Consider the following 18,372-nt stretch of genomic DNA (forward strand, 5'->3'; position numbering starts at 1 on the left):
GGTTAAGAAAATTTTAAATTTGCGTATTAGCTGTGATGAATCAATCCATTGATATATCTATTCATTTTATTATTTTGTTCACAAGATTGGCATCTTCTGAATAGTGAAATGAAAACTCTGAAATTTATTCAAGTATGGGAAAAATGCCGAAAAGCAGATAATGTTCTAAATTCCGATACCAGGGAAGCAGTTTCATAGTTCAGGGAGGGGGAATGTAGTCAGTTTTTTATTTAGCTATTAATGTTTATGAATACTATAAAAAACTACTTTTGTTTAAATTGTGGCCATTTACCAACGTTTTCTCTATTTTTCGTTTAGTTTATAAAACATGTTAGGAAATAATCTAAGTAAATGTACATACAGTCAAAAGTCTTTAATCCGGACTCGTCGGGACTTCGGCGATTTCAGATTATCGATTTTTCCGGATTATAGATCATCAGTTTAAATCTGGTAAGATGGCATGCAGAAATTATAAAATTAAAAATATGAAACCGTAATTTATAAAATAATGAGCAATTATGATCTAAAGGGTATCAAAATTTACAAAAAAAGCTTAATATATATTTGTTTACTTTATTAAACATTTCTTTCAACGTGCGCATGCGTAAAGCATACATTACGCATAGCTGAAATTAGAAAATTGCAACCAGAAAACTATTGGATTTGTATTCGTGATATTTATAATGACGAGGAATTTGATTTAAATCGTATCAAAGATGGAGTACATCGAGATGAAATACTACATTTAGTAAGGAATTATAAGCTGAATAAAATAAAAACATCTGCCCTGAAGATAACGATAGTGCTGACAGATCAACTTCCAGTTCACTGCGCGCTGCGACATCCCCCCCCTGCAGAGCAGCGTGAAATTGATAAACAGATTTCGGAATGGTTAGATAAACAAAGGATTTATCCATTTTTTGTAGCAATTCCCTTTTTGTTTGATGGACATCGAAACATACTTTCGTTTTCTAGATCCTTTGGGAGCTCCAGCATCGGAAATTCTATTTGACATACTCGAAAGTTCAAGCTTACTTTTATAAAATTGCTCTTACAGTCTGCAAAAAATTATAAGCCGGATCTAATTCGAAGATTAAGGAACAATGCAATCATCAACATTAACTGAAATAGATAATTAGATAATTTTAGCTGATACTGTCCGTTATACATTAAACGCGCACGTGAAAACGTATTCTGCGCTTGCGCAGACGCATATGTGGAGTCGTAAAGGTCTTGCGCGCACGCGTAAACGCCTATGCGCATGCGCAGAAAGATTTTAGCTTTGAGGTCCGGATTATGGGTGTCCGAATTAACGACTTTTGACTGTATTAAAATGCAATGTGCCATCATCAAAATTGTGGGGTGCTATGAGAGTAATTAACAAGAAATAAAGATATATTTGGATTATCAAGCGATTTTGTAATTCTTCAAAACTTCTCCTAGTACATAACTGAAATTTCAGAGATATTCTAACTTTAATCCACTCACAACTGCAGAATAACTGGAGTTTTTACTAGTTAAGCAGTCATCCAAGATCAAGTTAATTGTAACAAACAGAATTATTTCATAGCATGTATAAATGTACATAAGTATCCAGGAGTGTGTATACACATACGTACATTTCTGAATCCGGTCCCGATAACAGAAGAGTACCTTTTTGTTTCTACTGCAAAAAGTAAAAAAATTCAGTTTTATTTTACATTGAAAAATTTTTTAACAGAAATTAAGATGTGCATTAGTTTTTTTAATTAAAGCAGGAATTTTTTTGGTCTATCTTTTGTACGGAGCTCTACAAGGAAAAATTTTTTGGGCTTTAAAATAAGCTAATCTGATCTTGAATAGCTAGAATTGAAATGTTCTGATTTACTTATTTTAAAAATAAGTATACAGTTTCAACATATTTTTCTTCTCCAATTTATGCATCAAAACAAATATACAAACTACTTAACAATATAAGTTCCAAGAACACTGAACAAAAGGTGCAAGATATTGTGGCCAAGCATATATGATAAAATAACAAAAACCAAAGAATTCTAATGAAGAATCCAAACAACAAACCTAATCAAAATAAAAGCAAAATAATTATTTATACAAGTAGTTAAATCTTCAGTTGAGCTATGATTGATACTTCTACATCTTTTGTAAAGACTTTTATAGGTCAAAATATATTATTCTAAAACAGTGTTCCCAACCACGGTCCACAAGGGGGAAAAAAAAATCCCTTATTTTGGGAGCTCATAATAAAATACTTAAATAATAATAAATAAACTACTAACTAGTTCAGAAATTTGCGATAAGAAGATACTAATAATTTCTGAAAAGTTCTTTAGCTAATGGAAATAAAATCTGTCCACAGAAAATTCTCGAAGAAATTATCATTTAAGCAACAACTTTTTCAGAAAAAGTCAGTTGTTTTATTCTACGGTCAATAATCAATATCATTGTGATGAAATTTATTGTTATGCTGTAGTTCTAGTGAACTATTTTTCCCTAAATACCTAGAAGCAGTTGCGACTCATGTGAGAAAAGAATTAATGAAGATAACACTGAAGACCATATCAATAAAAAGGAACAGCTTTGAAGCTGAACAACCTCTAAACAAATAAGTATTAATTTTTAGTTCATTTTTAAAAATTCATCCTTTGATGCATAAAGATTATAACAGAAATAATAAGTATTAAGATAACTTGTGGATTTTTATACATGTTCTTCCTACAGTGTAGAGAAAGTTAAATAAATATGTTATTGGAATAGTTTAATTACCGTATTTGACGGCATATAAGACACACTTTTTTCCCTAAATTTGGTCTCAAAAAAGTTACCTGCGTCTTATACGTGAAGGACACAGGTTAACTTTCAATATTGAATGGTATTTTTAGCCCGGATAAAGATCTAGACACACATAACTTTTTCTACATCTACATGTGTGCGGCCTTTTAATAAGGGTGCGTCTTATATGCCGTCAAATACAGTATTATTTAACACTACTTCTCTCCCATAGTGGCTTTGGTAAGAAACTAACAGCTATTGATTTGCTCATGTGCAAGAAACAGTTAATGATCTGCACACGTGTGGGAAAAACAAGTGATTAATAATATAACTGATTTTAGATACATGCAGTGTATTAATAGAGCAATTTTTCATTGTAAAATTATTTAGTATGCTCATTATTTTCAATCTTCCATCAAGAGGAAAAAAATCTGTAAAAAATTTATTTTCCAATATGTTCATATATGTGATTTTGGTACTATTCGGTTTTGAGGACCGTAAAAAATCGCCAAACTATTGTTGATGCCAGTGCTGCCAAAAATAATTGCGGCAACCCTAACGCAAGAAAGGGAGTATAATAGTAAATAACTATCTAAAGATTATTGTTTTAATTTAGATAAAAGGTTAATTTCATATAATACTTTTTTTATTATTATAATTTATATAAAAAAGGCTAAACATGACTGAATGAAAGCATAAGAGTAAATAACTATTTCAGATCATTATTATAATTTATATATATATAAAAAAAAGCTAAACATAATTGAATGGATTCCTGCACCGCTATTTCGCTACCGAGTTATCGCTAAAGCACAATTTCATCTCATTGGTTGTTCAAACATAATTTCTATAATGAATGATGCTTTTTCTTTGACAAAATTCTCGGTGCAGAATCGCCCACTTATTTGTTTGGCGCTTTTTACAAGGGTAAAAACAATTGGATTTTTTTCAATTTTTGTTTACTTTTTAAGTGAAAATAGGTCGATGTGTACATAGATAAAGTCAAGGGTGTGCACAGTGCCATTTTTGTGCAATTCTGGGATTTTTTTTTAAAATGAAAATAGGTCGATGTGTACATGGATACCGAATATGTGCAATGCTTAAAAACATGTTCTTAAAACAATTCCCAAGTTGTTAAATCCATAGGATATCAAAAAAGGATTTAAAAAATTAAACTAGTATTTCAAAGGCGTCTTAAGAAATATAGAACTATCTAAACTTACGCAATTTGAAATCAGCGTGTAGCTAGATTTGGCGCTGTTCAATGGGCGCGTTTGCTAGATTTGGCGCTTTTGCACAAACATTTTCGGTGCAATTTTTTACGGTCCTCAAAACGGAATAGTACCATGATTTTTTTATAAATTGTTAATAAAATTATTATTTTAAATAAAATAATCATTCAGATGGTATAGTGGTAAGGGGAGCCTACTACGGAACCGAAGGGCCTGGGTTCGAATCCTGGAGAAGACATGGATGTTTATAAACGTATAGTGTCAGTGCAGCACTCTAAATATGCGGTGTGCTAAAAGTCCTCTCATGTGGATAGGTGGGAGAACTCTGAATCCCTCCGGAGTGCTCTCCTTCAAAATTGGGGGTGGAAAACAGAAGTCCAACCTCTCTTCGGAGTAGGCTCTGGCAACCAATGTTTCATGTAATATGGGCATGACAACAAGTAAAATAATAGAATTTTCTGGTATCTTTATATATATTATTTTATTTAACCCTTTGACAGGCGTCCCACCTTTTCTATCTCCCAGACGAAAGCTGCAAATTTCCATTTAAAATACCTACAATTATTACTTTTAATTCTCTAAATGTATAACAGATGGCAGCACTAGTATTCATTCATATAAATGTAAAATAAAAAATTCTTTGAAGGTCTTATTTTGAAGCAGTTTTTTTGTATTTATTTCTAATGCAATTTAAATCGTCTGAACAACAACTTTAAGTGTTAGAATAAATATTTTTATGTAAAAGTTTCCTTTTCTAATAAAAATTATTATTTGCATTCATATATATTAATTAAGAATGGTTGAAATTAAAAGGTGGGACCAAATACGCCCACCTTGCATGCAAGAATTGTTGCTACTAGATGGCAGCACTGTTCAAATATTTTTTAAATTCAAGTATCATGTTCGTTTTATATGTTATAATGCAAATTTATATTTTTTAATAAATTGCAATAATGTTAAAACTTGAAAAATATTTAGTATTTTTTCCAAAAGAAATGAAAATATAACTCTGTGACATGAAATGTCATTGAATACTGAATGGATACGTGAGTGTGATTCACCATAGAAAAATATCCTAAACAGAGGAACGAGAGGTGAATTGTAAATAAACATGACAGCCTTCTAAATATCTTCCTTTTCAAACCTAGAGAGCTATTTTTTTTTTAAATTATGTAATTTTGTTTGAAAAAAAAATATTTTTCATTTTAAGAATATTTCTAGATAATTATTCAAAAACATTTTTTATATCTTCGTTTGGTTGCTAAAATTAGCACTTTAGATAAGCATACTAGGAGAATTTATGCTGAGGCAAAGATGCCATTTTTACTGCTCTAGATGCGATGTAGGACAAGTGGTATCCCACCATATCATGAATTACCTTTAAGGTTAACCTGTTTTTTTTTTTTTTTTTTTTTTTTTTTTTTGCATGAAGTGACATTGTATTAGGGGTTAATTATCTATGTGTAAAGTTATTTTTTCCAAAAACAATTTTTTTATGCACCGAACCTGCTTACATAATTATATAAATATAATAATTTAATACATTCTGTTAAATTGTTATTTTAAATTGCTGACAAAATTCTATTAAATACCATAATAAATACATATTTAATTTAAATATCTTCTCTCTCTATATATATATTTAAAACAATATTGAATAAACTCCTAATTTATTGTTTACTGTAGCAAATTTGGTTTTTGTGGATGTTTACAATATCCACAAGTTTGAGCTAAAAACTGTCCTAAACTGTGGCATCACACTTTTATATTACCAACGCCACTATAGAAGAAAGTACCTCTAAGAATTGTTTAACTTTTAGTATTCTGCAATAAAATATTTCAGGTTTCCTTCCACTGGCACTTCCGCAGAGAAACCCCTGGCGACACTACCCACTGCACTTTTTAGCACCAAGCTCACCAAACTCTTGCTCTAAACACATTAAAAATAAAGTTAGTTATTACTCTGCCCATCATCTATTTGTCCCCAACATACGGATTTAGCAGGCATATTTTCAACTGAAGATTAACAGGTACTTTTCCGTTTCGCCGGCGCAAATCTCGCCAAGCAGACTTTATTGGCGACAACATACAGTATACACATAAAATATATTTAAAAAATGTGTTCTAAGAATTCTTTTTTTGAAGGCATAAACATTTTAATATTGCTTAAAATTTTATAAAAAGCCAATAAATTTGTAAAAAGACATTAATATAAGAATTTACTATGCTTTCATGGTTTAACATCCTGATTCGCCGGTTTATATCACGTGACACCAAGCGATCTCATCTCACGTAAACTACTCTACAAAAATCTAATGCTCTCAGTAATTATCTACATTAATTTCAAGTTAAATCTTAATTTGGAACACAAGTTTAAATGCAAGAAATATTTCAATTCGTACGAATAGCTTACTCAGAAATTATGTAAAACTGCAGTGCTTTACTTCGCTAATGCATTCTAGTTAGAATTGATGAATTTAACTCTTGACTTTACCTTTTCTATATTTTCGGCTTTGGGTTAAGCGTTGTGATTGCATCCTAATTGACTTAATTACCGAAAATAGCCTTAGACATAAAACTGAACTATCTGATAAAAATCCTATGTAATTATATGCCAGTATTGAAAGAAACAATCAATCTGATAAGAAAAAGCTGTGACTTGATTTGAAAATGAGGCTTAAAAGGTTACCAGTGAGAATATTCCGTTTGGCATCGGTTGTACCATTATTGGCGACTTTATCGCTTGTGCCGGCAAAACGGAAAAGTACCGATTAACAAAACAGCATAAATTTTTCTGAAAACACAATTAAATATTCTTCATCTAAATAAATAACAAAAATACGTTTTCTTACAAATAAGAAAATTATTAAATAAGACTTGAAAAATTCACTTAAAAATACTACATAATGTCAAATCTTTTTTCATACTAATAACTTAGATCAGTGGTTTACAATCTGGAGTACATAATAAAACTTTTAAGTACCTTCCGATATTGTGAAGGCTGAAAAGAAGCTAAAGTGTATTTTATTTTATTCTTACTCTGGTAAACTAGATTTAGCTATTAATAGAACCAGTATGGTAGTTACAAATAACTTAGCAAAGCATAAAAAGTCTGGTGGTCCTTGTGCAAAAGAACTCGAACTTGATTTAAATTCACTTGTAGAGAAATTAGGATTTTTTTGAAGCAGAAGATGTGAAAAATGAGCAATGCCCTCGCCGGGACACTGAACCACGGCCCTCTTGAATTTGCGTTGAACATGCTGATCACTATACCACGAAGGCATGCTAAGGTGGGAGAAATAAATAAATACCTTACATAATCCCCCTTTTAAATGGCAACTGGGGTTTTAGGGGACCCAATCGCCAAATCCTGGTGGTGAAGAATCATCATTCACCACCTTTCAGTTCGGGCGCCACTGTAGTCATTAGGAATTTTTCGAAGCAGTAGATGTGAAAAATGAGCAATGCCCTCACCAGGGCTCGAAACAAGGACCTCTCGAATTTGCGTCGAACATGCTGACCAGAACACCACAAAGGCATGCTAAGAAGGGGGGAGAAATATCTTATACACTTTACAATATTTTCAGGTTATTAATAATATGATTTTTGTAAAATATATTAAAACTAAAGTTGGTGTTTTAAATTTTTAGCCAATTTCATTCAGAAAGTTTCTTGCATTTTTATTCTGAGTAGGAAAGGAAAGCTTTTATTTATCAAAATATGGTGCTACTTTGGTAGACAATTGCACAGATTTTGGCGAGCGATACAACTTATGGTAAACCCATTCCTGGACAAGTTATTTATGGTATGACTTTGTTGTCATTTTATTTAAAAAATAATGCATTTTATTATGCATACATTCCGTGTTTTAAATATTATTTATGGCTTCTAAATATTAAAAATAAATTAAATTTTGTATTTTTATTTGAAATAAAAATTTTATTGTATATATTTTATATAATTTTATGTTGTGGACGATGTAATCAGTGATGTCACCCTACTTTAAAAGTAATTGGTTTTAATATTTATAAATTTAATCTAATAATTTAAACATTATTTATGGCTGTTAAATATTAAAATACAATTTAATTTTGCATTTAAAAAATGATTTTATTATGTATGATTATTTAAATAATTTTAATTTCATGCATGATGTAATCAGCTTTAATTCTATTTTTTTGCTATATGAAAGTAATAATTTAGGAGTCAAACAACAAAAACCAGCATTCATTTTTGAAAAATGAATGCTGATTTTTGTTGTTTGGCTTCTAAATTAATATTTGTTTGGCATGTTATTGTATCTTACTTACTTTAGTATTTTATACTTGTAGGAAATGTATTTATTTACTTTTACCTACCACCTTAAAAACCAATGTTTTTAACAAAAAATTAATCCCTTATTTTTAGCAATATTTATTTATTTTAAAGTTTTGAATACTTTACTATGCGCAAAATAAGTAAAAATAGTGTTTTTCAAGATGGCTGATGATTGCAAAAAACGTGCCAACGTAAATCGCCAAAAATCCGTGCAACTGTCTACCAAAGTAGTACCTAAAATATTTTTAAGCATTGCATGAAACTTCATAATAAATTCTAGAAATGCTTTTAGATCAAATAAAATTTAATACGAAAAATTAAGCTGAAAAATCACCAGACAGGGGAGACAGAATATGCATAATTTTAATTTTCATTAATTAAATTTTATTTATTGCTCAAAAACATTTTCCTTGATAAAAGCTAAAAATTATGAACCAGAAGAGTGTGCAGTTATGCATACATATATCTAGGAAGTCTATAGAGTATAAAAGGTGGAACACATTTATTTAAATAATGTCTGCAATCACAATTTTTTATGTTAATACCAGCTTGAGTCAAACCAAGCTGACATAACCTGTGCACTTATAAATCTCCTTAATACGTGTTATGTAATAATTTTCTCACAGTAAATTAAAATTTTGGAGATAACTGGCTATTTCTTTCAGAAATCATATCTTCCAATGTACAATAAACTAATAATTACGATGCAAAATTTCACTGCCATTGCCTGCTGCAAGTCTTATATCATTAAAATTATGAAATGGGATTTCAGTTGGATTTTCATTGCAATTCTTAGTTTTTTAATTTTCTGATGTTAGACATCCATTGATAAAATTTATATTTGAATTAATAAAATGTTAATTCAAGATATTCTCACTCATCAATGATATTAAGAACAATACATATTATTGAGCCATATCATACAATACTTAAACACATTTTCAAAAAAATGTGGGAAAGTTTGAATGCAAGATAAGCAGTTTGAAAAACATATAATTAAGTTTAATAAAAGAAAAACTAGTTTAAAAAATACTACTGCAGGGATAAAAATTCAGTTAGATAGCTTTTTCAGTAATAATTATAATAACATATGTGAGTACTCTCTATTAAATTAAATTTTTAATATATGATAATTACTAATTCAGAAAAATTATTTTAGATCTGATAGTACAAATACATAAAAAAATTTTATTCCCTTAAAAGCATAAGTTAAAAAACTATTTAACTTTTAAATAGCAAAATAGATCTCTATAAATATTTGTAATTATTAGGTTTAAAGAATGGACAGTCCTAAGTGGACGGTCAGAAGATCCAAAAACTTAAATACAGAAAATTCTAATTTTACACTATTTATACATAATTAAATGTAAAACTAAGTTTCACCAACTTTGGCAATAAGATCATCACAAATACTGCGGAGTTTAGAACTCTCACTTTCTCTTTGTTTACAATCACTTTCCAAACTTGATATCTTTAATTCAGCTTTTTTTAGCTGAGCTTGTAACACAACTATCTGTGCTTCACTGCATTTTTTTGCTTGGGCAACCTCAACATTGGCTTTCTCTTCAATTTCCTGCATCTGCTTTTGGAGCAACATACACTTTTCTTCTTGTTTTTCTAACTTTATTTGCATATTTTCAAGCTCTTGCTTTAAGTGTTCTTCATTATCTTTATATGTTTTCAACATACTCTTACACTGTTCATAACGTTTATGAAAGTCAGAAAATGTTGTTTCAACACTTTGAAGGTCTTCAGCTGAAGTCTTGAGCTCCTCTTTCAAATTTTCATTTTCAATTTCTTTTTTTGCAAAATTTCCACATAATTCTTTATGCTTTTCAGACAGAGACAGAGTTAAATCAGAAAATGTACTCAATACTTGATGAAAAGCAGTGCAAAGTTTACTTAATTTTTCAAATTTCAAATCCATCTCTTCTGTTTTCTTTGTTATTTTTTCATCCAGTTCTTTCTGCCTTTTTAGATACATTTCTTGAAATTGTAGTTCACAAATCTTAACAGCTTTCTGAAAATCTTCCTCAGTATACAATTTTGGTGGTTGACTTGTTCCAGGAATTTCTTGTTTTTCAGCTTTGCTTATCTTCATTGGAGAATCGAATGAGATCAGAATATTACCTAGAGACTCCCTAAGTGATAAAGTATCTACAGGTTTGTTAACAGATGATAATTTTTTCTCCTCCAAATCTTCATGCAAGGAATCTTGTTCAGGTACACTTTCATTGATATCTGGCAGTCCACTCGGTTTATTTAACATCTGATTAGAAGAGTTTGAAAGCAAAGGATCAAATTTGACATACAAAGATGACCGTGGAATAGATGGATCACATTTTTCAGAAGTTCCAACGTTCTCTAGAAAATTGAAAGAGGAAGGATCTTTGAAGAATTGGACAGCATCATGAAAGTCCTCTTCTTTGAAATTAGTGTTATCTTGATCACTACTTATATTAGAAAACACAGTTCCCAAACTATTATTAAATTCATTTAAATTGGTATCTGTAAAGTCAATTAATTTCACATTTTCTGCATTTTGCGACGTGTTATTGTCAATATTTAGCAATTCACATTTCGAACTGAAGCTGTTATTACATGTATCAATAATAGATTGAGAGCTCAAATTAAAGGCAGTATCAGCAGACTTTTCCAGATTATCAGCTACTTTTTCAGGACTCTCGAATGATATAATATTTTCATTCGAGTTCTGACATAAGGGAACACAATTTATATCAACAATACACTTTGTTGATGGTGATAGTTCAACACCTTCATTTGACTGAGGTATTTTATCCCATTTACTTGAAGAATTTTTGTTTTCATCCAATTGTATAATATCGATATCTTGAACACAGTTATTATCTTCTGCCATTTGTTTTATAAAACGAAAACAATCGGTTCAATTAAAAAAAAAAAAAAAAAAAAAACATGGAACACCAAAAAAGGTATACTAACGGACATATTACGGCGGGCTTTGAATTTACACTTTAATTTTTAGTTGAGTTGTAATACCCCTTCTGGATTCCAAGAAACAATTTCGGCCGTTCGTAGTATCATGTCTTCATGGGAGCAACATCCTCATTCATATATTTTTTTGGTATACATTAAGCTAAGACCTTTAAGAAGGTAAGTTTCACAATTTAAGAGCATAGACGTTAACAAAAAAAATAAGAAATTTTAGAAAAAGTTCGAATTACAATACATATCATAAATACTTTTAGTAATATTAAAAATATTTGCAATAATAAATTAATCTAAGAACTATAAAAATATTTTCTATGTTTGAAAATACGTTTTAATATTGAAAGTATTACTTTAATATTTTAAGTAACAAAGACACACGAGATCATTCCTTTCATTTATTCACATCGCCGAGGGAACAGCTTTCGTTTGAGGTTTCCAGTCAACATACATCTATGTTCAATGCGTGTTCTTTAGTTATTCTTTCTGTGAGTTATATGTTTGCAAAGTATCTTGCTAGACATAGATAATTATTTGAAATATATTACTATATCGTTGATTTTCATTACAGTTTTTTTTTTTTTTTTTGTCAAATTAATTTTTTACATCTAAATGGAAACTTAGAAATATCGTAAAACGAAGAAAGAAATGTTCCGAAATTATAAAGGTGTTGTAGCATGGTACAATCCGTAAGTAATTAGATGCATTTATATACGTATACTACTGTGCATTATAATTTTTTATTTATTAAATGTACTGTTTTCTTTAAGATGCTACATTCCTATTTAGAATATTGGGCTCTGAAATTTAGATTACATGTTCATCTAGAGCTTTGCCGTAAGCTCAGCATCAGCATTTGGTAAAAAGTCGGGTGTCTTTTGATATGTTTCCCAATTCTATGACTCCAAGATTGGTCCCAAAAAGCAATATTTCCGGGATGGATGTGAACAAAACAATGCCGAAACAGAAACAAAAATACTTACCTTATTTGTTCTTGGCTACATCTTATCGTCAATGTCCGATGATTGTGGAATCTGCAGTTCTTTTATGCAATTCATGTAATCCCTGAACGGATCATCTTCCTGATCCCGGTACGGGTAGACTACATAAATTTCACAAAGTAGGAATCGAAAATGTCATCTGATGACTGCCAATGACCTCACTTTGGAAACTCCAGCTTAATCTAACTCCACGTACTCTCAGTTGTGTTGGTTAGGTGACCTTTCGGGGTCTTTGAAAGTCAAGGAGTTATTTACTGATAAATGCTGGAAGAATTGATAACAGAGGCAGTCATAGGCTTTCTAGCTGTCTGAGATATTGTATTGAGAAATCACCTCCAATAAAATCTTTCGTGCGATATTATTCTTTTAAAATCTTTTTAAAATTAATTCGGCAAACACCACAGAAAGGGACTGACAACTGACTGATCTCTATCGCAAGCAGCTGGCACCGAGTCTGAAAAGTCTCTCACATCACGCATGGTCACAATTGGCCAGACAAGATATGATGACATTATTTATTGACAGATTGTCACTCTTCTATAGTTTTCACCTTTCGTACAGTGCAGAGATAACTGACAAAGTAATTATCCTAAATAATACTTAACAGTTAAATATTTTTAGACTTTTTTGGTCATCTATAAAATCAAATTTAATTTTTAGCGGGACAATTGAGAAGTAAACCGGCCGAGACACCAGGATTTTGTCCAAAAACTGGGACTGCTGGCAAGCCTATATATATATACACATATATTTATAGACTTTTGGTGCGGCTGATTGCAAAGAAAATACGAGGTGCACATCTACATGCTATAGCAATCCTGTATGCAAAATTTCAATGTTCTGAGGCTAATCGTTTTTGAGTTATGCGAGATACACACAGACGCCATGAAAATTTCTCTTCAGAATTAATTTTAAATCAGTTTTATAATTTTTTTTTTTTTTTTTTTTTTTTTGTGGGGAAAAGAATCCTTTATTCTATCCTTATGTATGGATGTCAGGCAAAAATATCAGTAAATTGCATTCAATAGCGGTCAAAATGGATATTTTCATTGAAATATGATGCTTGGATTTTTTTGCAATTACAATACTTCCTTTTTGCTTCATGCAAGGAAGTAAAAAGGAAAGGAAAATAGGTTGCTATAAATTAAGAAGTTCACCAATTGAGTTAATCTGGGGACAAACTGGAAAAAATCCGCCAACATAAAGTTTTATCCCAGAATTTTGCACCGAATTTTACAAAATTTTATATTTAGGCATAATTTCAGTCATTAAATTGAAATATAGAATAAAATTTGCATGTCATTTCTGATTTTTGTGTCAAAATACCTATATTAGAACAGTGCTATATATAAATCTAATTATCCTAAGTTGCACTTTTGAGACATGAAAAACACAATTTGAAATTTGTCAATAGGTCCAGAAGAATGGGAGATATAGAACTGTCCCATTTCTTTTTTGCAGTGTACATCACCTGAATACTTTTCAGGGAGGTGTAGATAATCACAAAGAATCTATATTTAATCACCTTGGTACCAGTGAATGCACAAGTACCATAAAATCTAAATCAATTTTTTTCCCCTTCTGATGTATTCTGCCATATAGTTGTGTAAAATCTTATAAATATCATAATTGCAATTCTTGTTGCTTTTGATATTAGGTAAAGATTTGGGAAGTATCATATAATGTGAACCTCTGCAACTACATACACTTCGTATATTGCACTGAAATAATATTACGTGAGGAAAAACAATATTTTCAGAATTTACTACAAATGTAAAAGAAAATCAAGTATTGAAACCTTAATTCAGAATGAGTTAATTTCGGGTTTCAGTGCATCTGATCAGGTATTTAATACTGCTGTAAAATTATTATTAGTTGTTTTAGTTCCATTTACATCACCAGCATTATGCAAGAGTCATATGACATGGATTAGTCTTTAAGTAACACAGTGCAGGGGCTATTGCAAATTTAAATTATAATTTACATTTACATATTTTTTTAATCTTACATATATGCATACATTTCTGAATGTTCTCCCGTTAACAGAAGAGTACCAGTAAAAGATAAAATCATAGAAGTATTTTTGGCTGATCTTTGGAATATGGTAACTGGTAGTTTGGCGACATTTTGGAGGCGATAAAGGTTACTACCTAGGACTTTGGTAATAATGTGAGCAGTACTCATTTCCGACTACGCATTATTTTGTGTGAGGGAAATGAGAGATCATGAGATATGTCTTGATATTAATGGACGAATTACAGTTCTTTAATCGGAAAAGGGGGGGATTTGGAAAAATATATGTGGCAGTATATTATTTTGTACTAAGCTTCGTTGTGTGAAGTAGCGTTGAATAATTTTCGGATTGTATGGCGCTGTGTAATATTATTTTAAAGATCCGGAAACAGGTGCACATACCAATACAATAGAGGGCACGTGGAGTGCTATAAAAAGTGCCATTCCGAGGCATTGTGATAAAGAGAATTTTGCTTTTTTATTTAGCGGGGGAAGTGTGGAGGAAAAATTCGCAGAAAAAATCGTTCAATAATTTTATTGAATCAATAATAAAAGTGTATCCACCATATAAGCAAGATTATTCTGAAGAAGATTAGGTAAGTTAGTATTTTTAATTATTTGAAGATATTATTTTTATGCATTGTTCTAAATGTAAGGTGGAAGTAAAGTAATTTGGTATTATTGGAAAATTGTTATTGGCAATGATTTAGTTTAAAATAATTAGGATTGTAAACTAATTTTTATTAATTTAATGTATGTGCTTATTTATATTTTAAGTAGTGTTTTTGAATTTAATTATATTTTAATTAAATGATAGTTATTTTGTGAATTATATGTTTGTAGAATTTGGTATACGTTAGAGTGGAAGTAAACGTGCATGGAAATAATTTAAATATTTGACACTAAGTATTTGTAACCATTTGTAATGTTTGCGGTATGAATTAGTTGGTGACATTTGTAATATAATAGATAATGTAGAGGTAAAAGTTTTTGGATATTTTATTTATTTTATACGTGGAAATGTTCATATTTGGAAAGGGTATATACTTTTTCGCGATCAGGTAATTTCATATATGTTCTTTTTACCGGATTTAAAGATTCAGAAAATTGTCATGCATTTTCGTGAAATTTTTCTAATTTATGAGAAAAAAGCAGTGTATATGGATATAGTGAAGAGAGTGCGCAATGCCATTTTTGTGCAGTTCTGGGATGTTTTTTTAAGTAAAAATAAGTCGACGTGTACATGGTTTAGTGATATTTTAATTAAGTGATAGTTATTTTCTGAATTTTATGTTTGTAGGAATTTGGTATACGTTTAAGTTGAAGTAAACCTGCATGGAAATAATTTAAATATTTGACACTAAGTATTTGTAATGTTTGCGGTATGAATTCGTTGGTGACGTTTATAATATAATAGATAATTTAGAGGTAAAAGTTTTTGGATATTTTATTTATTTTATACATGGAAATGTTTATATTTGGAAAGGGTATATACTTTTTCGCGATCAGGTAATTTCATATATGTTCTTTTTACCAGGTTTAAAGATTCAGAAAATTGTCGTGCATTTTCGTGAAATTTTTCTAATTTATGAGAAAAAAGCAGTGTACATGGATATAGTAAAGAGTGTGCACAATGCCATTTTTGTACAATTCTGGGATGTTTTTTTAAGTAAAAATAAGTCGACGTGTACATGGTTTATGTGTACGTGTTAGTCTGAAAAACGCGCAAAGAGTTTGGGAACTACTCTGATATGCGCCCTCAAGTCGCCAAATATTTTGGCGAGAAACTTCACGCTGCCATATTACTATCTAAATTTTTTGTCTACGTTTTGAACTTTTAGCCTAAAATGTCTCCAAAAACGCGGTTTTCGCACATGCAAAAACTATGTTTTGAACACACAATTTAGCTAAAAATCCGAAACAAAAACAAAAAATTTAGATAGCAAAAACGTAAAGTTTCTAACTAAAAATATTTGACAAGAATCCATGTACACAGCAACATGTTTTAACTTAAAAAAACATCTATGAATTGCACAATGTAGGCAACGAACGAATCTACAAACTACGCACACCTCGCTTTAATAAATTAACATAACAGCAATGAATTTCAAAGAATACCATGTACACAGCATCCTGTTTAAACTTTAAAAAAATTCTACGAATTGCACAATTTAGGCAAGGAAGGAATCTACGATCTACGCACTCCTCGCTTTAATAAAGTAACATAACAACTATAAATTTCAAATAATACCATGTACACAGCGTTCTGTTTCAACTTTAAAAAACATCTACGAATTGTACAGTCTGGACAAAATAAACAACAAAATAAACTAAAATAAATTTCAAACAATTTAAAAAAACGACAGAAATTCATACTAAAGAACCAATGAACATAACATTCTACAAAATAAGAACAAGGATAAAATAAAATGCACTTACCATGAATTAATGCGTTTTCGAATAGCAGAAATATAAATTTCATACCGCCTTTAACATGCCGCCACGTAATTACTATCGTATTTACATGACAGTCAGACACACTATCCAGAAAATTTATACTATGGTTCACAAATAAATAAAATCACAAATCCCTACTTCTATCATGCACTGCCATTAAAAATAATCTCCCAGACCCTCTTTCCACACTTCCAAATACCCACTACCCCTCAACAGGATAGCCACAATCATATTTCCTTTTGCCGAACTTCAATTCAACAACTACCATTTTATCTTTCCCTCCCATCTTCTCAGACACAGAGGCGAACCAACGAGCTCCAGCGAAAGATTTTTCAACGTCAACAGGGTTGCCATAGAACACGCAGTCGCGCCAAAAACCAGCGCAGAACACATATCGCCACATTTGGTGAAATGAGGGCGTATATTAGAGTTGTACCGGAGTTTGCTATTGTGCAACTTTTTCCCAATTTTGCAGTGAATATTTGTCATGATTAAGCAGTTTTTTTAGATAAAATTTCTAGCATAAGTGTAATTCAGCTAGTAGATTGTTGGAAAAAGTGTTGAGTAAATAAAAAGAAAAGAAACATGTCTTTACTTCGTGAAGACAAAATGGCGGCGGAAAAAAAAATAGAGGGTTGCTGTAGCAGAGTTGGTCGCCAAATTTTCTCCAAAAAATCGCCAAGTTACCATAATCCAAAGATTAACCGTGTTTTTTTTAATTAGTGTACCTGTACATGTTAGTTTATATTTAAGTATTTCAAGTGACTAATATCAAAATGCTGCTTAAGTATTTTCTTATGCTACTAATTAATAAAATTATGTACAATTTATATTATCTTTCCTTTAATTATTAATTACCCTCTTAATTTATATTTAAAAATATGTATTATTTTTCTTAGTGTCATCTATTTTGAGGTTTACTTACTTTGCTGTCAAAGCATGGTGACTTTTTATTAAATTACTGTTGAAGAAAAAAAGAAATGTGATTTTAAAAAAAATCTTGATTTTTTTTTGCATCCTGATATATAATATTTTGCTGTAATCCTTCAACACACAATTTTAGGGAGCAGTTCCGCAAGGTTTACCATTCTTTATACAGTAATGATCTTACAGAGAAACGATGGGCAGTAGATCAGATTTCAGTATGGGAAACACGGTGAGTATTCATTTAAATTTTTTTGTAAATATGCTGTGAGATGTTTTTGCTATTTGAATTTAAAGTAATATTAATCATAATGTTACAGAAAATAATAGTCGTACAGTAAAACTGAAAAGTTATGTAACCTAATGTGTGTATTAAATTATGAAAACATATATATCACATGGTTTAAATATATAATGTGTGTTAAATCATAATGTTTTTATTACTGTCCTAATGATGATGTATGTTTTTTAAGGTAGCTATCTTTCTGAATTCTTGCTCATAAATTTTTCATGAGGTTAATGGTCATTTATGTCCAGCTAAAACTGGCATCTGAATTGCTGTAGTAGTGTTAGTTCTGAGCTTATTGATTTTGTTTAAAAGTTCTTAGGTTTTTTTTTTAAATGATTTTTGGTCTTTATAAATTCGTAATTTCTACCCAAATCAGCAAAAGGTCCTTAATTTTACTCGTCTG

At 30.4% G+C, this 18,372-nt stretch overlaps 2 protein-coding genes across 6 annotated transcripts in view; one reads left to right on the forward strand and one right to left on the reverse strand.

The window, feature by feature from the left end:
- Window positions 1–1,898: 1,898 nt before the first annotated feature.
- LOC118183210 (transforming acidic coiled-coil-containing protein 3-like) lies at window positions 1,899–11,321 on the reverse strand. The gene has a single exon (XM_085818609.1). It carries the CDS (start codon window positions 11,194–11,196, stop codon window positions 9,691–9,693), a length of 1,506 nt encoding a protein of 501 aa, XP_085674735.1. The 5' UTR covers window positions 11,197–11,321; the 3' UTR covers window positions 1,899–9,690.
- A 379-nt stretch (window positions 11,322–11,700) lies between these two features.
- Window positions 11,701–18,372, forward strand: part of LOC118183211 (ribosomal biogenesis protein LAS1L) — a 163,453-nt gene continuing 156,781 nt past the window's right edge. Inside the window, exons 1-3 of one of the 5 annotated variants that reach the window (XM_085818617.1) lie at window positions 11,701–11,773; window positions 11,910–11,974; window positions 17,820–17,912. In XM_085818617.1, coding sequence (XP_085674743.1) covers window positions 11,741–11,773; window positions 11,910–11,974; window positions 17,820–17,912 — 191 coding nt within the window. In that variant the 5' untranslated portion in view covers window positions 11,701–11,740. Of the gene's footprint in view, window positions 11,774–11,856; window positions 11,975–17,819; window positions 17,913–18,372 lie in introns of all 5 variants that reach the window. The other 4 variants (XM_085818615.1, XM_085818616.1, XM_085818618.1 and 1 more) reach the window with 4 other exon arrangements.

This window comes from Stegodyphus dumicola, chromosome 6 (genome assembly GCF_044657685.1).
Source record: "Stegodyphus dumicola isolate Sdum_Otavi_A_Nest chromosome 6, ASM4465768v1".
In the NCBI taxonomy this organism is placed as follows: Eukaryota; Metazoa; Arthropoda; class Arachnida; order Araneae; family Eresidae; genus Stegodyphus; species Stegodyphus dumicola.

Excerpts from the sequence above, each read along its gene's own strand:
- LOC118183210 (XM_085818609.1), bottom strand. The coding sequence starts at position 11,196 with ATGGCAGAAGATAATAACTGTGTTCAAGATATCGATATTATACAATTG.